Raw genomic sequence first — 19,288 nt, forward strand, 5'->3', positions numbered from 1 at the left:
GTGACACAGTCTTCCATGTAGAAATCTCACCTCAAGTTGTACACAATCAGCAGCAGATTTCTCATTAGTTTTAAAATAAGATTTAATCCAATTGTCACTGTTGATGACCAGGTTAAATATATTGATGAGGTATGTTTATTGGCCTTAGATACTATCGCCCCTCTCAAAATAAAAACTCTTTCCTCTGTCAGTCCCACTCCCTAGATTAATGAGGACATCCATAGTTTGAGGCGAGAATGTAGGAGGGCTGAGTGTAGCTGGAAAAAAACTGGTCTACAGGTCCATTATTTGCTATCATTAACTCTAAAATTAAGGATGCAAGAACTGCGTGTTTTGTAAAACTGTATATCAGTTAATAAGCATAATCCCATGTTTCCCTTTTCCACCATTAACCACCTGGTCAACGGCACACCCCTTGCTATGTCTAGCTCCTCTTCAGCTCTGTGTGAAAAATTCCTATCCTTCGTTAATAAGACTGACCTGGGCTCGATCCTTCATTACCACAGAACTACAGACCAATTTCTAAACAACCATTCTTGTCCAAAATCTTGGAGTTGTAGCAACGTTGTTGAAGGAAATAATATATTTGATAAATTCCAATCCCATTTTCGCCAGCAGCACAGCATGGAAACGGCTCCTCTTGAAGTTTTAAATGATATTTTAATGTGTGCAGATGATGGTAAATGCTCAATATTTGTGCTGCTTGATTTAAGTGCAGCGACTTATGATGAAGTCTCATTTTTTTTCAATTTAATTTGGTTTTAAACACTTTCAGTAGCCTTACTACAGTAGTAAATTTTGGGAATATAAATACTAGTATGCTAGCACAACCATGATGTTTCTCATTTATCTAATCAGAGGTCCAATCTCCATGTTATGAGATAGTATTTCTGGATTTTAGTGAGGTTTACACCATCCAGCTGCACAAATTACCAGGCGCGTTCTGCCCTTTTGGGTACAAATATTATAAACAACTAACACAGGCCGTCTCCCACACATTTACTGCTCAAATGTTCTCTACTTTATTCAGTAGAAACTTTCCAATCCATTTGAGTATCAGTCAAATAAAAACAGATGGAAGACAGCATCACTGTAGGACTTCATTTTTATTGAATAATCTCAGTTAGGCTACCAAAAGGCCACCAAACAGGATTTGGGTGAAGGTTTTGGCTCAGTCGCTGCTGATCACTTTCAACTTCACTGATCACTCATCAACTTCAACTTCCTTCACGATGGTCACCACCTTGGTCTTCTTGGTGGTGGTGGTGATGGTGCTGCAGAGACACAGAAAGACACAAAACATTTAAGTTCAATGGTTTTTCACTTTACCTAGAATGAGCTGAAATTACAACCTAGGCTGAGTAGACATCCTTAAAGTGACGATTCTCATTTCAAAATGAGATGGCAACCATTTGAAAAAAAAAGGTTATTAGCAAAACTAAAACATTTGCTTAGAAAACATCACTTTTTCAGTTGAAATTATGTATTTTTTACATTATTAAAAATTAAGTTGCATACATGTTTCATTTCATAGCTCACACCATGAAACGTCCTGGGTCGGACTCTGGCCCAGGACCTTTTCACATGTCATCCTTCTCCCTCACCCATCTTTCCTGTCTCTCTTCCTACTGTCAACCATCCAATGAACCAGAATGAAGTGCTCTACCTGTTGATCTCTCCGTCCAGCAGCCTCCTGTACTCAGCGATCTCCAGCTCCAGCCGGGTCTTGAGGTCCAGCAGCTCAGCATACAGCGCCCTCTGGCGCTCCAGGTCGGCCCTCAGCTGGGACAGCTGCTCTTCCAGGCTGACCACCTGTCTCTGGTAGCCCGCCAGCATGCTGGAGTACCGGCTCTGGGTGTCGGCCAGAGTTCCCTCTAGAGACGCTTTCTGTTCAGGAGACGGGAGGAAGACTCGATTAGTTAAACTGCACTTTTGAAGTCCAAAATAATTTTGGGCTCTTCGCTCCAGAGATGCTTTCTGTGTAGATAGCCTTGTTTGTTTCAGTGATGTGATGGTGAATATAAAGCAGGGTGAACTATGACCTCCAGTAGGTGATCATCATAAGGCAAACAACCACTGAAATAAATGAAAATGCAATTATATTTTCAGGAAAACATTAATTTATATTGTCTCTCTCTTAAAAAGACACTATCCTCTTGCATCAGTTTGAGAAAACTCACTATGATATGTACTATGAATTCTTGAAATAAAGATTTTTGTCAGCCTAAAAATGGGTAAACTCTATTCTGCAAATAAAGAGCAGGGTAAGCTGAGTTTAGGTGAGTAATTTAACTGTCCATAGGTGTGAAAGTTCTCATTTGAGGTCAGAACCAAAATCATCTGTACAATGTAAAATACATCCAGGCATGTAGATTTTACAAAAGCAGACAAAAATGTGGCTTAAATGTAATTTTCTGCGCTAAACTGATATTTCATTCAATTTCAGAACCATTTTCCCTCTTTTTCGACATCTTACCATGCTGAGTTGGGACTGCAGCTCGATCTCCAGGCTCTGCAGGGTTCGTCTGACCTCGGTGATCTGTGACTTGGACGACTGGAGGGTCTCGGTGCTAACAGCCACTTCCTTGTTCAGCTCGGTGGTCTGTGGATTAAAGCAAATCAGAAATTATTATCATGTTATCCAAATAAGCGGGTAACAAAACGTCTTTTTGTCCATCAGCAAAATGTCTGGCACATCCCAAAATTCAGCTACTTTCACCGTTTTACCATCCAACTATGCAATCATGCATGGTTACCTGACATGTAGCTGTTTTGATAGAGAAATGTACTTGCCACAACTTTAAATAGATTTTTAGGGTAAAATCTGTGATTTACCAACTTCCTCATTGTTTCATGTGGAAAAAAACAATCACCCACTTTCTATAATGAGGTAATTTAAACAGTTGATCTTTCTTTGATTCAGCCTAGCACTAGGGGGCAGCAGTGGGCTAAAGGCTAAAGAAGCAGGCTTGACTGGAAAAATCTGGGTTTATTTGAACAACCGGTGGTTATCAGGTCTAACAACAGGGGGAAAGAAGCTTAAAAAGGCAAAAACAACCAAACAAACTGAAAGACCACAACAGAAATAGCCAACTGCTATTATAAAAAGGGATAGACATGAATAACAAAACGTTTCCCTCAGTAACGACCTGCCGTTGAGATGTTGCCATTGAGCAAGGCAGCAGTAGAGGGCAGTAACAATGGCTGTTGAAAGCAGGACAGAGTAACGTACCTTAGCCTGGAACCAGGCCTCCAGCTCCCTGCGGTTCTTGGTGGCGACGGTCTCGTAGTGTTCTCTGATTCCAGCCATGACAGCAGACAGATCCTCCTGAGGAGCAGCGTCCACCTCCACATTCACCTGACCTCCCATCTGGGCGCGCATGGCCAGCAGGTCCTGGAGGAAGACACACACATTCACACAAGGATGTATAAGTAACTCCTGCCTCATGGTTAACTGTGCTTTCATTTCACTGTGCTTATCATTTATGCAGATGAACCTCATTCTATATTGGCTCTCTAAGCCCCTATTTGCAGGTGATTTGATTTTACCTCCTCGTGGTTCCTCTTCAGCATGATGAGCTCGTCCCTCAGCCCCTCGATCTGCATCCCCAGGTCGGCTCTGGTGAGTGTCAGCTCATCCAGAACCCTCTTCAGACCGCCGATGTCTCCCTCCACCGACTGACGCATGGCCAGCTCGTTCTCATACCTGGAGACGCAGAAATGTGACTTCCACTTAGAGGACAGACCATGGAAACTCAAGAAAATCCAAATGTCAAAATGAAAGAAAGAAACACAGAAGAGCCAGGCCTCTTCTCTTTCAGTAAGACGCCCCAAACTTTGTAAATATATTTAACAGTGTATGAGTAGTTGAAATATTTTTGGAAATGCTAGATTACAGCAAATTATCTCAAGTAGAAACAGCATTTTTGTTCAGTTAAGATGAACAAGATGATGTTTTGGTGCAATAGAAAGTCCTTTGAGTATTGCCAAATGTCTAAGAAATTATTTAAATGTCGCTAGTTGTGCATAGATTCAAAAAGACTATAAAATCTTCCGCACTCACATACCTCTTCTATGTTTATTCTTTCACAAAACAAAGCATGCAATTTGCAAACAAAACATATGGCTAGAGTATATGGTAGTATATATGGGTAGAGTAGGGTTAGGGGTTTGACTCCAAATAAAAATGTAACCCATCATACTGTGAGGGGCTTTGGATGAACATTGCCCACAAAATGGTAAATGTTATGTTAAAGTATTTTACCCTGGTTGGTTTCTCCCGTAGGCAGGATGCTCCCTCGTGTCGGTTAAATAAAACGAGAAACACAGATTCACACTTACTTGACTCTGAAGTCATCAGTGGCCAGCTTAGCATTGTCAATAGCCAGGTAGATGGCTGCGTTTCCACGAGCAGCATCGTAGATCTGAGGGGGGATGAAGCAGAAATACTGTGTGAACCACAGGCAAAGAGTTTCACTGCATGTCAAATTAGCAAATACCAAAATGAAACATGATCTTGAACAGTTAGGGTACAATGGTTTAATAGACAATCTAATTTCTTTCTTTCATAATGTGAAATATCATTGGAGCTTTTTACTGTGGAATGTTTTCATTGTCATGAAGGTGGCTCTGTTTTGGGGAAGGTCTCAGGCTTGGGTGTGGCTCTGGAAAAGAGGCGCTACAGGCTTTTAACAACCTGTTCACTGAGCCTTTCAGCTCACATTCCAGCTGCTGCTGTGTTTTTATGCAAACAGTCTGAGATGAGATGCTCAGCCTGACATGTAGACCACGTCTGCATTGTTTCCATGTTACATAAGACACACATACCAAATATTGACATAACCATAAGGGCACTGGGCCTCTGATGTAACCTGTTCACTGAGAATCATTTAAATGTAGGGGTTCAGTGTCTTACTCAAGGACACTTCAGCAGGACAGGCGCTTGCTAACACAGAGGCTTGAACCCCTTGGGACAGAGAAATAGTTATTTGGCTCCGCCCATTGAGATTTAACTCGACAAATGAGATTATTTCTGCCTCCAGAGCATCTGCCTCTGAAATGTTAGCATAATAAGATCTTTTGACCAAACACTATTCAGCATGATCCTAAAACTGATTCTTTTGACTTTCTCTTGGTTGAAGACTAATTTCTGCTCCCACCTGGTCCTGAAGTTGTCTGATTCTGACGCTGAAGGCGGTGTGGTCGTGGCCTTCAGGTGCTGTTCTCTTCTCCAGGAACTGCCTGATCTTCAGCTCCAGCTCGGAGTTGGCCTTCTCCAGGCTGCGGACCTTGTCCAGGTAGGTGGACAGACGGTCGTTCAGGTTCTGCATGGTGGCCTTCTTGTTGTCAGCAATGTCGATGGCGTCGGACAGGTTGAAGCCACCTGCACCACCACCGGCAGCAGCAGAGAAGACGCCGGAGGCCTGGGAGACCCGGACACCAGATCCTCCTGCTCCGCCGTAAACACTGCCGGCTCTCATGGCACCGATGCGGCGAGAGGAGCCGACGGAGGGCGCCATCATGATGGAGCTCCTCATGGGGGAGCCGGTGGATACATAGCTGCTGCGGCTGGAGAAGGAGGCCATCGCTGGAGGTCAGGTGGGCTGGTTGGCTGTCTTGCTGCTCTGGGTGGAGAGGAGAGAGCTGAGTGAAGACTTGCTGGGACAGGAGCTCCTTTTATACCTCTAAATGAGGAAGGGGGAGGCGGGATGTTGGCCAGCTTAGAATACCAAACATCCTTGAGGGTTAGCCGCACAGCCCAGGGCAGAGGGTAAACAGGTTTCTGCTCAACAGGTGAGGTCCAGCAGGTCAGATGGGTTTGGAAATGAAAGACACACTCAGTTATTATCAGCACTTTCTCCATTCTTGGTCGGTCACATTCGGCTCAGTGGTTTGCCCCGTCCCCCTGGGCGATGTGGTTTGCTGTAGCTTCTTTACCTGACGGACCGGTCCTGTCAGCAGGACTGTCTGTCCACACTCACAGCCTGAGGCCTGAACATCCAGACACCCTCCTACATGACACTGATCTGTTCACAAGCGGCTCCAACATGTTTTAAAGAGTGAATACTGAAGCTCATAACGGCCTAAACCTTGATTAAAATGAGAGGACAAAATTTCACACAGACTCTTACAAAATGATTGCCTGTATTCACCCTAGAAAAAAAAACATTCTTTCCTAAAATATCTTAAGATACTCTCTTAAGAAAGTAAAGCACTGTATGGGTTGCTTTTAATGTTTTGCCAATTTTAATTTGAAGCTATCTTTGCTTACAAACTATTTTATTAAATGTTTTGAGAATGGAATCATCTGTTTTTGAAATTGTGTAATTGACGAATTTCAGGTCACAAATTTTTCCCAAAAGGATGCACATCATTTTGGAATTAAACCCCATAGGAGGCATGATATACTGTACTGCACAGTGTACACAAGCTAACGCATACTGTATACACAGACCTATTCACAGTAGTGTAAACACAAGAGCAGCCCTGCAACAGAGAGACAAAACACAAAGTTAGAGGTAGTTTTCTACCCTTTAAACTCAATAAAGCTTATTGACCAAATAGGTAACCAAATTCTGTGTATGTGTGTGTATAAGAGAAGATAAGATAAGAGATAAGTCTTGTCTCCCTTAGGAGAAATTTGTCTTGGGCATTCGAGAGGACACAGGTGACGTAGCAGCTCACAGCCTCTCCATATACATACAATTTGTCTGTATACATGTACAATCAAACTGCAGTTAACATTCAGTAACACACACAGATCCATATACACCAGAACATACACACTAAGAATATTGCCTGATGCCCTACACCAAAATATTGCACACATGCCCTACACCAAGATATTGCACATTCCCCCAATAAAAGCCACAACGTTTCACCCCCCCACCCCAATACACACACACCCACACTTCATCATGTATGTGTGTGTGTGCGTGCGCGTGCATACATGTGTGTGTGATTTAACTATATAATTGGATAAAGGCAGTCATCTCTTTACTCTTTTGACTAGTCACACTGGTTCAGGCAAGTCTCAAACCAACCTCAGCCCAGTCCGAAAGGTCAGGTCAACCTTCCTACACACACACACACACACACACACAGACCTCCAATATGGCCGCCCAAAAGAGTGTTATGTCAAAGCCCTCAATAGGCTGATCACAATAGACAATAGTAGAGTATAGTATAGTAGGCTTTATGCAACATCTTTACGCAGTCAGAAGCTAAGTTTGCAGTGACTCTAAAAAGGCTGCATTCACAGTTAATTCCTACACAGACACACACACACACACACACACACACACACACACACACACACACACACACTGCATTCCACTCTTCACATGCTCTAATGCAATGCATTTAGTTGCTTCATACAATTCAAAAAATGAAAAAGCTCTTACAAAGGTTTTTTCTTAGCTGCAAGATAAGAATGGCATAAAATAAGTTTTGTTGGCAGTTCAATTAAAGATAACAAGACCGTTAAAGAAATAACAAGGGATGAAAATTCCTCTTGGGATGTTTTATGTAACCAGGTAAAAGTCATACACCCCCAGGCAATGATTTATAGAATTCAAATCACTGTTTTTATGTGTGTTTTATGTGTGCAAAAGTTGATGTGCAACTGTAAATCTCAATTTTACACATGTTGTCATGCAACTACAAGTTGTAAAACATTTGTGAAAGTCATGTTACAGGTTTGATTTTATTTTTGCACTGTTACACTTCCACAAATATTTGTGGTCAATTATGGAAGTTATTTGACCCCATAATGACTACACTGAGCACACAGGTGTGGGATGGTGGATAAATCTTAGCTATGAAAATAACTAAATAGACTAACTAAATGTATTTTGCGACGTTGTAATATTACGAGCGCTGGTTTGCTCTGTGAGGCTCGACTGAACTGTTGTTCCCTCTAAAGGAAGTTAGGGAGTAGAAGGTAATCAGAGATCTAAAACAAAACAGTAACAGTAATGTTGATTGCAATCCAAAGATATAGGATAAAACTGATGTTTAAAAACAAAGTAACGTAATGTAATGTAAGTTAATGTATGATAAATCCAATTTCAGCTGTGCCAGACAAGTGTTTAAGTGTTTAGGTGGACTGCTTTAGGTCTGCTAATTGAATAAATATGGAAATAAATGTCTATGATCGCAGTTTGAACCCACTCCTTCAAACCAGTATTTTAGGATTAAACTACAGTCTGAACACTTTCCTGCAGTATTGAATAGGCAGGGTGGCCTCCCTCCATCAATGAGTCTACCTTGAAAAATTGCATCAGTATTGGTTTCTGTGGAGTGTTTCACTGTCAGGTGGTCTTTAACTCCACCAGGACTCATTTCTTGTGAAAACATGTTTTTAAAGCCATTATTTACCTGCTGAACACTTACAGCCTCGCCCTGCTTCACATTCCTGCATTTCCACACATTCACACCTGGGAGCTACAGCTGAAATAAGCTCAAACACTAATTTACACATTGACATAATGCATTGAAATGAATCAAGCAAATACTTTTTATACTATTTATTATCCAAAAAAAAAATAAAAATAAAAAAAGCTAATGTTTAGTTACTAAAATTGTGCAGAGCATCCACAGCAGTACAGAGCAACGCTGTCCGCCTACATCACCCATCCACTCAGTTATGTCGGACAGTATCTATGAGACATAAGTGTCGGTGAATAGGTTAAGGTTTACTTTACTTCATTTGTCTTGATGATGGGCTTGCATCCAGCTCCCTCAACATGCAAATTCAAAAAGTGAAAAGTGAAAATGTGATTAATGTGGGCTGAACACCAGACAAAGCAAGAGTTGCTTTGTATAGAAAAAGAATCAATTACATTTTAGTTGATGCTTTTTATTTATTTATTTATCTATATTAATTTAATTTCCCCACTGTTACAAGCTTGGCTCAGGCTTGTAACAAATGAGAGAGTCCACACAAACTTCCAAAGTTCAAATTAATAATAAAGTAAAAAAATCTGGGGATTTGGAGAATCAGTAATGCATGTGTGGATGAATGGAAAGTGAGTAAGTGTTGTATAATGTGAAAACCAATGAGTCAACCAAGAGATAAAGAGGTAACCATGAAGAGCCTCGCCATCGAGGGAAATAACTTCACGTTTCTTCATAAAGCTCATTTTCCAAAACAAGTTCATCACAAAATGCTTTACAGAGCAACACAAACAGCTCTGAGGAAGCAAAGAAGGGAATGACAGTCATTTAGCTCTCACAGGAGGAAAAAAAACCCTCATTTCCAGTTCTAATGAGGCTCACCAAAGTCAACAATCTTTAATCATGTGGCATCTTGGCACGTGTTCTTCTGGTTCCTCTCCGGTTGAGTTTGTTTTGACAGAAATCCAACCGGAGGACTGACATCTATCTGCTTTGCTACCGCAATGCTAGCTAGCTTATTACACAATGTACTGTTAGCTCAAAGCAGTTGGATAATGTTGAGTCCAATTTATTCATAAAGCACATTTTAATAAAAGCAGGTTTATGATCATAATCTTCACAGTGTGTTTCATGTGTTATTTACAGGTCAGGAGTTGGAAAGTGGGGGATTTTAGAGTTTCCCTCCTGGTTTACTACATTCCTCCATCTTTCAAAGAAGGGGCGGAGCTTCTAGCAATCATGGCTCCATCGACTAAATGGCTAACACCTGTCACTGTACAGCATGATTGAAAGGCCAACCCAAAAACAAACAGACATGATTGCCATTGGTCAAAAATGTTTGACACTTTCACCAGCAGATTTCCCACCCCACTTCCACAGAAAATGTAGAAGTTTTTCTGCGGTCTCTAAATTAAAGTCCTTCAGCTGAGTATTAGGAAGTTAATGTGCTTTGAAAATACTATTCATTTGGTGTTGATGTCTTTTATTATCTCAATAAAATTGGCACTAGTTGTTTTATTAACAGACATTGCCATCATATACAGTATGTCCCTCAGTTACATTCCTGTGCATTTATTCATGTACTTGGTGAATAAAGAAATAGATAAAAGAAATGTCTGTGTTCAATTTGAATGTTACCAGCAGAGTGTTGTCTGCTTTATAGAGAGCAGAATTCCAACACAGAAATACTGAAAACACACAACAAATTTGTCTCAGTTCATCAGAAGTTTTTTATTTCTTTATTTCTGAGAACGGTTGGCAGCATATGTAAATGCGAAGATGTTCTGTGCTGTGAAATTTCTTCAGACGTGTTCAGTCCCGGATGTGTTTCAGTCAGTTTCGTTGGCAGCCTCGGAGCTGTCCTCCTCTTCGTCCTCGATCTCCTTGGTGACAATCAAAACCTTGCGGGTTGTAGTGGAGGCAGAGGGACTGAGGGAAACACAGAAACAATAGCCAGACTCTCATATTAGCCTTGCTTTCTCTGCAAAACCAGCGGATACCCAAATGCAGCTACATTTTTACATTTTCATACAAAAAAACTACAAGGATTTATTCTTGTCAGGGTGGGAAAGCCTCTGAAACAGCATTTAGACCATCATGGGACACTAAAATTCTCCATTGAAACCCAGACTGACCCAGACTACTTTTAGGGTTAGCAGCTGCTTAAGACAGGGTGACCCACCCATCTATTCAAGGGAAAAGTAACTTAAATGAAGAATTAATTTAATTTTAATTTTAATTTTAATAAAAAAATTGCAAAATATAAGTCATTGCAGGTTTTTCAGGCTGTTTTTCTGTAGCTGTGGTCAAGGAGGAACCTCCATCATTGGATTACACTGTCTGGCCAATATCTGATATTTAAAAAGTCCTATATCGGCCCGGTCGAACCCTACTCACCTGTAGAGCTCTCCGTCCAGCAGCCTCCTGTACTCGGCGATCTCCATCTCCAGCCTGGTCTTGAGGTCCAGCAGCATCTGGTACTCCTGTCCCTGGCGCTCCATGTTGGCCCTCAGCTGGGCCAGCTGCTCCTCCAGGTTGCTCACCTGTTTCTGGTAGCCCGCCAGCTGCATGGCGTACCTGTTCTGGGTGTCTGCGAGGGTTCCTTCAAGAGAAGCTTTCTGCAACGGGAGAGCAGGGAGAAGATGGGGTGATTACAGATTCTCTTGACCTGATTATGAAACCTGTGATAACGAGGTTTAGTGCAGAATACAGGGCTTGCAGGTGACAACAAACCCTCTGGAGGCCATAGTGCCGGTCCTCAGCTCTCGGGCATTTCCAAACAAACATTTTGGCCATCTCAGCAGAATAATTGATAATTTCTCCACTGATATATCTGATGGATTTTGTTTAGATAATGTTAGTACTAGGATCTGGTCAGCTAACCATCACTGCCTTGTAAACACGTCTGATTTGAACCCTAGCTAGTATCCAGAAGCTAGTGTACGTAGTGGCTATTAGTCGCATGTCAACATCAGTTGCTTTGCTAAATTAGCCTGCTAGCTAGCTAATAGATAGCTAACAAAGCCAAAGAACCAACAGTTTGTTCAGGTTAACTGAGCTGACTCTTCTCAAGCTACAACTCTTCATGTTTTGGAGTAGAGACTAGGGCTAAAGACAAGACAGTTTACTGTGTCACAAATCCACCTTATCACACTATTCACTTTTACTGAGAATGTTACTGAATGGATCTACAGCCACACCACAACAAGCTGACTCAGCTAGCTCTGTTTCAATTCTCCACCTCCATGATGGAGCCAATCATGGTTGCTCAGAGATCTGTGATTCAACTGCAAAGCCTCTATAAATTTAATTCAAGTTAAGGCCAGTTGTATATCCATTCAGATGTCTTTTGAACAAGAATTACCCACCATGCTGAGCTGCGCTTGGAGCTCGATCTCCAGGCTCTGCAGTGAGCGTTTGACCTCTGTGACCTCGGAGCGCGATGTCTGGAGCGTCTCGGTGCTCACAGCAACCTCCTTGTTCAGCTCGTCTGTCTGTAAGAGGAAAGTCAACCAGAGACAGAATGTAAGAAATCACCTCTATGGAAGATGCAAGTGCTGCTGTAGGAGGGAGCATCAAGGACGTGCATCAAAAAGTTAATGGGTGATACTGGAGGGTGAGAGCAGATTACAGTATCATGATGTTAAACACCCGGCTTTATTCCACTGTTTATTCTATGCTGACTGCACTGAACCAACCATTTACCTTTTGAATTGATGTTCAATTTGACCATGGACAAATCATGTGATAACAATGTAATATCTGCTTAATAAACGCTTCCTCCTTTTATTATTTTTTGCCTTTCTTCTGTCCTCATGTGTAACAGAGTTAGTTTTGTCTCCACTTGCCACTGTTTAATTCTATCAAAACGTGTCTTACTTTTTGTCAAATGATTGCTGTAGATGTTCTGTAAAATTATTTTCCCAAAGTTGTTAAAAGCATTTTAAAGAGTAGCTAAACCCCAAACCAAACATTTCATAGCCTTACCTTAGCCTGGAACCAGGTCTCCAGGTCCCTGCGGTTCTTGGCGGCGACGGTCTCGTAGTGTTCTCTGATTCCACCCATGACAACAGACAGATCCTCCTGAGGAGCAGCGTCCACCTCCACGTTCACCTGACCTCCCATCTGGGCGCGCATGGCCAGCAGGTCCTGGAGGAACACATATTGTAAGGCATATGTTACGTATCTTATGTGATATTTGATGATGAACGTTATCATCCATGCCTCATTTGTAGATGTTAGATTGTCATTTTATTCCCACCTCCTCATGGTTCCTCTTCAGATGGATGAGCTCCTCCCTCAGACCTTCGATCTGCATCTCCAGGTCGGATCTTCCCAGGGTCAGCTCATCCAGAAGCCTCTTCAGCCCGGCGATGTCTCCCTCCACGCCCTGACGCATGGCCAGCTCATTCTCATACCTGTGCAACATCAGACCTTCAATCAGCATGAATCACATCAGCTGCTTTATCAAATCAAATAATAACTGCCTCCTCCTGTAACAATATGCTGGCCTTAGGCAGCTGAGAAAGATTTTTTTTATTGTAGTAGTGCATTGTAGTTTTTATTCTACAAACATTTCTTGGAGGCAGAGCTGCTCTGGAGGCAGAATTAATCATTATTGGTTGAAGTAAACCTCAGTGGGCGGAGCCAAAGAACAATTTTTTTGCCATTCAAGTTAGCTAGTTTGAATTGCAAAGAAGGAACTCTTTGCAGTGGCATTGACTTTTTTATTCATTCATGATGCTGGAAGGTCAGCAGCTAGCTAACTAGCTTACCTAGCTAGCTATAGGATAGTTTGGCTAGTTTGAACTTGAAGCTCAGCTAGCTAACTTGCTAACCTAGATAACTCAGTATCGATAGATTGATTGTATTTTTTCAGTTAGCAGCAGAGCGCTAGGCTTCATAATATTAGCTTCCTCCTCTCTTACCTCTTGTCTTTTTCACTGGGCTTCAGTCTAACGTTACTTAGCTAGAAAAACTGTGATTATTTGGCTCCGCCCATTTAGGTTTACGTCAATCAATGAGATTATTTCTATCTCCAAATGTTTTGCAACGAAAACTCCAATCTGAGCCGATGTAACTATTGTAACTCTTCATTTACTCACTTGACCCTGAAGTCATCTGCAGCCAGCTTAGCATTGTCAACAGCCAGGTAGAGCGCTCCATTTGTGCGGGTGGCATCAAAGATCTGAAACGATGCACACAGATGTCAGTGAGGGTGTGTTTCCTCCAGCTCTACCTTTAAGTACTTCTGATCCAGTAGTGCAGTCAGAGTATACCAACCTTGTTCTGAGGGTTAAGGAGTTTGTAGCACTTAAGTATTATTTACAAGCTATTTTTCTATTGAAACTATATTCTATTTCAGCTAATGCTCCAGGAGAGAAGTTAACACCAGACACCGCTATACAGGGGTAAATATCGGGTGTGGCTGGCAAATTTGTCTACTTTACCACTTTGGCAGGCCATCATTCCGACATTTTACTCAATTGTATTATAAAAATATATTACAGAAATGTACCTGAATAGTAAAATAGTAGAAATGGCTTCTTAATTTTGAGATTTATCAGTGATTGTGCACTGTTGACAAGAGTACAAAGTCTCCTGCTCTGATTTCATGGATTAATTTGCATTGTGTAGAACAGGGCTTCTCAAACACTTTCCACTATGAACATTGTGCGTTCCTGACAAATGTCTCTTCCCTGAGCACACAGCTTCACTAAACCATTCAAATTTATTATCAGGTTATAGCTGACCTTTGCTTTTATGTGTCACAATGTGTAATTATTTTGATTCCTTTATAACCTCTTTGTAACTTCTTATTAAGAAAATTAAAAAAAACTGTTGTGAATAAAGTGTACACCAACTTCAAAGGTTTGTGAGGCACAGCATGTAAATGTGGGCTACACCATCAACTGAAAGATAAAGAACATATGCAAAATTTCCCTTCGGAGTTGTAGTGTTTTTTATTCGTATCTGCATATTATGCAAACCCGGAGTGCATGGCGCCTCGGTGTAGCTGGATCAGTTTACAGGTGAGTGTATGTTGGGTGTGGCTCCACCTGTATCCAGCCTGCAGGACAAATTATTATGTCTGGCATTCAGTCTGCATCTTTGACTGTACCGCAACTGAATTTGGCTCAGAGGATATTATGTTTCTGACCTAAATTTTGCTGAGGTCTTTCTCAGCAGGTGAACACTATTGTTCAGCAGACTAAGCTTTTGTTCAGGCGAAGCTTTTTTTTTTTTTTTTTTTACCAAAATAAAGGCTCTGTGTACAGTTTAATGGGACGTCTTCATTTTCAGACTGCATTCTTGCTTTGTCCTCTGATGAAGTTATCACATCACCTCACATTTCTAATCTTTCTTTTGTGCCCTTTGAAGTCGTATTACTACAGAGTGACAAAGCGATCTAAATCAGTGTTGACTCTGACATTGATTATTGCCAGGTCATTGAGCAGCAGCCTCACCTGGTCCTGAAGGTCGCTGATCACAGCCTTGAAGGCGGTGCAGTCGTGTCCCTCAGGCTTGGTCTTGTTCTCCAGGAACTGCCTGATCTTCAGCTCCAGCTCGCCGTTGGCCTTCTCCAGGCTGCGGACCTTGTCCAGGTAGGTGGACAGACGGTCGTTCAGGTTCTGCATGGTGGCCTTCTTGTTGTCAGACACGTCGATGGCATCAGACAGGTTGAAGCCGGCCCCGGCCCCGGCACCGGCAGAGAACCCTGACCGGGCGGAGAAGGTTCTAGGGACACTGGAGCTGGAGATGCGAACCCCAGTGCCGTCGGCGCCGCCGTACACGCTACGGGCCCTCGTGCTACTGATACGGTCTCCCCCAGAGCCGAAAGAACGTGAGTAGAACATGATGGAGGTCTGCGGTCTGCCTGTCTGCTCTGGATGGAGAGGAGAAGAGAAGACTGAATGTGGAAAAAGTTCAGGCACGGCTCCTATTTATGCCACCACAAAGTGAGGGAGGGGAGACGAGGGTTTCGGCGGTACTGCCCCCACTGCCTGGAGGCAAGAGCTTAGGAAAACACAGACGTAATCAGACCGCAAACAGGACAGATCCTCGCACAAAGAGACAAGCCACAGTCATATCAGAGGAGGAATCTTAAGTATACCCCGTTGCACAATGATACCACCACAGGAACACTGCAGCGTGCAATAAGTTGGACTGGGTCTCTCTATTTGTTGTGTTGCCTCTATCTAAAAAATGTGACTCGGAGGTGTTGTTTGCTCAGGTGTATCTATTCCCCTGTTGGAATTAGTCATTTTATCCGTTTTAGATTGACTCTTTTTTTAAAGACCCCAACTCCTACCCCCCCCCTCTTCTCTACCTGGATTCCTTTCTACCTGTCTGTACCTGTCAGCTAGCTAACTTGCTAACCTAGATAACTCAGTATCGATAGATTGATTGTATTTTTTCAGTTAGCAGCAGAGCGCTAGGCTTCATAATATTAGCTTCCTCCTCTCTTACCTCTTGTCTTTTTCACTGGGCTTCAGTCTAACGTTACTTAGCTAGAAAAACTGTGATTATTTGGCTCCGCCCATTTAGGTTTACGTCAATCAATGAGATTATTTCTATCTCCAAATGTTTTGCAACGAAAACTCCAATCTGAGCCGATGTAACTATTGTAACTCTTCATTTACTCACTTGACCCTGAAGTCATCTGCAGCCAGCTTAGCATTGTCAACAGCCAGGTAGAGCGCTCCATTTGTGCGGGTGGCATCAAAGATCTGAAACGATGCACACAGATGTCAGTGAGGGTGTGTTTCCTCCAGCTCTACCTTTAAGTACTTCTGATCCAGTAGTGCAGTCAGAGTATACCAACCTTGTTCTGAGGGTTAAGGAGTTTGTAGCACTTAAGTATTATTTACAAGCTATTTTTCTATTGAAACTATATTCTATTTCAGCTAATGCTCCAGGAGAGAAGTTAACACCAGACACCGCTATACAGGGGTAAATATCGGGTGTGGCTGGCAAATTTGTCTACTTTACCACTTTGGCAGGCCATCATTCCGACATTTTACTCAATTGTATTATAAAAATATATTACAGAAATGTACCTGAATAGTAAAATAGTAGAAATGGCTTCTTAATTTTGAGATTTATCAGTGATTGTGCACTGTTGACAAGAGTACAAAGTCTCCTGCTCTGATTTCATGGATTAATTTGCATTGTGTAGAACAGGGCTTCTCAAACACTTTCCACTATGAACATTGTGCGTTCCTGACAAATGTCTCTTCCCTGAGCACACAGCTTCACTAAACCATTCAAATTTATTATCAGGTTATAGCTGACCTTTGCTTTTATGTGTCACAATGTGTAATTATTTTGATTCCTTTATAACCTCTTTGTAACTTCTTATTAAGAAAATTAAAGGTTCTAGGGACACTGGAGCTGGAGATGCGAACCCCAGTGCCGTCGGCGCCGCCGTACACGCTACGGGCCCTCGTGCTACTGATACGGTCTCCCCCAGAGCCGAAAGAACGTGAGTAGAACATGATGGAGGTCTGCGGTCTGCCTGTCTGCTCTGGATGGAGAGGAGAAGAGAAGACTGAATGTGGAAAAAGTTCAGGCACGGCTCCTATTTATGCCACCACAAAGTGAGGGAGGGGAGACGAGGGTTTCGGCGGTACTATCTAAAAAATGTGACTCGGAGGTGTTGTTTGCTCAGGTGTATCTATTCCCCTGTTGGAATTAGTCATTTTATCCGTTTTAGATTGACTCTTTTTTTAAAGACCCCAACTCCTACCCCCCCCCTCTTCTCTACCTGGATTCCTTTCTACCTGTCTGTACCTGTCTGTTGTTCCAGTCTGATGTCTGTTCTGGGACGTGCGGAGCGACAGCCGCGCAGCAACAGCTTCTCTCTGTCTGCTGCTGCTGTTGTGTAAGGAAACAATGGAGTCCTTTGTGTCTATTCTTCATTCAGTCTTTATTCACCTGGACAGAAAAAGACAAGGCTTGCAGGAAATTGGCAGTAATTTATCTTATGTCATGTGGAGTAATAAAGTTTGCTGTAGATTTACTAATGGATAAAAATGTTGGCAAAGTCTTTGCCCTTTTGTGGCAAACTATTTAGTTTATTCAAGTAATAAGCCACATCAGCAGTTTTCCCCCCAATTTACCATCTTTGACAGTGTGATATACAATACAACTATGCATGGTTTATTTCCTGTAGACTGGCATGTTAATGTGACATATTATTGTTGGTACGTATTGTATGTGAACCTTCAATATAGTGAATCTTGCATCATCATATGTAGGCTGTCAGTGATTGATGGTCAGAAAGCATTTTTTTTATCCATTGCATCATTCAGTATGAATCTTCTTCCTCTTATATTAAAAATGGTGAATGTGTTTTTATGAGCTACTGTTTCGACCTGGGATTGGCATAAAGATCCAAGGGAAATCTTCAAAGGGATTTGCAAGGATTACCTGGCTTCTTTTAATATTGACCTACTAGGAAATGAGTGTCTTGTTTGGCCCATTGTTACATTAAAGTGGAAGATTAACATGCTGACTCCAAGCCGACCTGCAGTCTCGACTTACTGACTTTTTTCTCTGTCTGTGTGTGTGTCTGTGTGTGTGTCTGTGTGTGTGTGTGTGTGTGTGTATGTGTGTATGTGTATGTGTATGTGTATGTGTATGTGTATGTGTATGTGTATGTTCATGTATGAATGTGCCTGTATGTGCATGTCCTCTACTATGAACTGTCTCAAAGTCAAAAATACTCACTGGAGCTGACCGCCACCTCTTTCTTTCTTTTTTTCTTTCTTTCTTTCTTTCTTTCTTTCTTTCTTTCTCATAATAAAGGCTTACCGGTTTAAATCTGGTCCAATATCTGTGTGAGCCTTGCCTCACTGCAATCTGAATGGAGTGTTTTGTTCAGTGGAACCATTTAGAATAGCCAACAGCCTCTCCCTTAGGAAGCAGGATTTTAATATTGTTTGCATACAGTCAGGGATTGGTTTGTTTTTGTTGGAACTGTGACAGTCCAGCCTCGTAACTGTCAACTAACTAACTAACTAATTGACCAACTAAATCATCAACCTGTGAAGATCCCTGCAGTTGCCACTGGTGGTGTCATCACGACTGATCCACTGGTCCGAGTCTCCAGCTGGCGAAGGTTTCCTGGTCTTATTAACTGTTGTTTCAATAACTGCTGTATTATTAACTAGAGGGATGCTTTTCCCCTGCATCCTCTTTCAAACTCCCCCCCCCCCCGATTGAGTCTTCCAAAGATGGCGATGGGTGATGATGTGTTTAGTTTTTTTACCCCAAGATAGTGATCCTAATAAATCAAAAGGACGGATCACCCTTTTCTACTGTTTTTTTCTGAGATATTATGAGACCCAAAGGAGAAATGTGTCTTTTTGCTTGCATCAGGTTTACACAGCAGCTAATAGGGATTCAGTGTATGGTATAGCGGATGGTTTTTGCTCTTGGATTTTGCATCTAGATTATGTGTGAATTTGTGCTGATAAATGTAGATACAGTATGCAATTTTTGTGTGGACATTTTTATCCAGTGCACCTTATAGTAACCTGTGTGCAAACATTTACACACATTTAGGTACATTTGGCATCAGAAGTCCTACTGTGACTTGAACCCCTTGCAGTGTTAGTGCCACTGAACCACACAGGACCGCCGGTTATACTCAGGTCCAAATTCACTAAGACTGCAGAGTTTTCATATTGACCTGGAGCGCTTTCTGATCCGATGAAAACCCTCTGTCTTGCTTGTCTTGTTGGTGAAAATGTCTTGCAGCGAAGGTGACAGCCGTTCTGATCGGCCAAACTCTTCAGTCTTTACGCCTCCTTTCAAAAGATGTTATCCTGTATGTGCTGGGGAAGTTGGTGTTGTGAAGTGTTAGTGAATTTGGCGCAATCTTGAT

The 19,288-nt window shown here is 42.1% G+C and overlaps 2 protein-coding genes and 1 long non-coding RNA gene across 5 annotated transcripts; all 3 read right to left on the minus strand.

Moving 5' to 3' along the window:
* Positions 1–1,137: 1,137 nt before the first annotated feature.
* Positions 1,138–5,585, minus strand: LOC139654855 (keratin, type I cytoskeletal 13-like). Its single transcript, XM_071532076.1, has 7 exons — positions 5,160–5,585; positions 4,342–4,424; positions 3,550–3,706; positions 3,233–3,394; positions 2,477–2,602; positions 1,667–1,887; positions 1,138–1,274 (listed from the first exon to the last, which is right to left on the minus strand). Exons 1-7 carry the CDS (start codon positions 5,583–5,585, stop codon positions 1,205–1,207), a joined length of 1,245 nt encoding a protein of 414 aa, XP_071388177.1. The 3' UTR covers positions 1,138–1,204.
* A 4,516-nt stretch (positions 5,586–10,101) lies between these two features.
* Positions 10,102–15,336, minus strand: LOC139654844 (keratin, type I cytoskeletal 13-like). 3 transcript variants are annotated; one of them, XM_071532064.1, is made up of 7 exons: positions 14,865–15,336; positions 13,503–13,585; positions 12,659–12,815; positions 12,385–12,546; positions 11,766–11,891; positions 10,804–11,015; positions 10,102–10,326 (listed from the first exon to the last, which is right to left on the minus strand). In XM_071532064.1, exons 1-7 carry the CDS (start codon positions 15,252–15,254, stop codon positions 10,227–10,229), a joined length of 1,230 nt encoding a protein of 409 aa, XP_071388165.1. In that variant the 5' UTR covers positions 15,255–15,336; the 3' UTR covers positions 10,102–10,226. The 3 variants fall into 3 exon arrangements, with proteins under 3 accessions (XP_071388165.1, XP_071388154.1, XP_071388143.1); XM_071532053.1 differs by having other exon boundaries at positions 10,102–10,339; positions 10,796–11,015; positions 14,865–15,335; XM_071532042.1 differs by having other exon boundaries at positions 10,105–10,326; positions 10,795–11,015; positions 14,865–15,323.
* Positions 15,337–16,776: 1,440 nt separating this feature from the next.
* Positions 16,777–18,534, minus strand: LOC139654865 (uncharacterized). The gene is made up of 3 exons (XR_011696043.1): positions 18,130–18,534; positions 17,191–17,334; positions 16,777–16,924 (listed from the first exon to the last, which is right to left on the minus strand). It is a non-coding gene; the product is annotated as an uncharacterized lncRNA (long non-coding RNA).
* Positions 18,535–19,288: the final 754 nt, after the last annotated feature.

This window comes from Centroberyx affinis, unplaced genomic scaffold (assembly GCF_046629955.1).
Source record: "Centroberyx affinis isolate AG114_WGS23_722 - 3 ecotype Tasmania unplaced genomic scaffold, CSIRO-AGI_Caff_v1 ptg000150l_1, whole genome shotgun sequence".
NCBI lineage: Eukaryota > Metazoa > Chordata > Actinopteri > Beryciformes > Berycidae > Centroberyx > Centroberyx affinis.

Coding starts and splice junctions, on each gene's coding strand:
- LOC139654855 (XM_071532076.1), bottom strand. CDS start 5,585: ATGGCCTCCTTCTCCAGCCGCAGCAGCTATGTATCCACCGGCTCCCCC. Junction 3,395..3,549: donor TGAAGAGGAACCACGAGGAG/GTAAAATCAAAT, acceptor GTCTTCCTCCAG/GACCTGCTGGCCATGCGCGC. Junction 1,888..2,476: donor TGCAGTCCCAACTCAGCATG/GTAAGATGTCGA, acceptor TCTCCTGAACAG/AAAGCGTCTCTAGAGGGAAC.
- LOC139654844 (XM_071532053.1), bottom strand. CDS start 15,254: ATGTTCTACTCACGTTCTTTCGGCTCTGGGGGAGACCGTATCAGTAGC. Junction 12,816..13,502: donor GCAGATGACTTCAGGGTCAA/GTGAGTAAATGA, acceptor GATGTTGCACAG/GTATGAGAATGAGCTGGCCA. Junction 10,340..10,795: donor GCTGGACGGAGAGCTCTACA/GGTGAGTAGGGT, acceptor GCTATTGTTTCT/GTGTTTCCCTCAGTCCCTCT.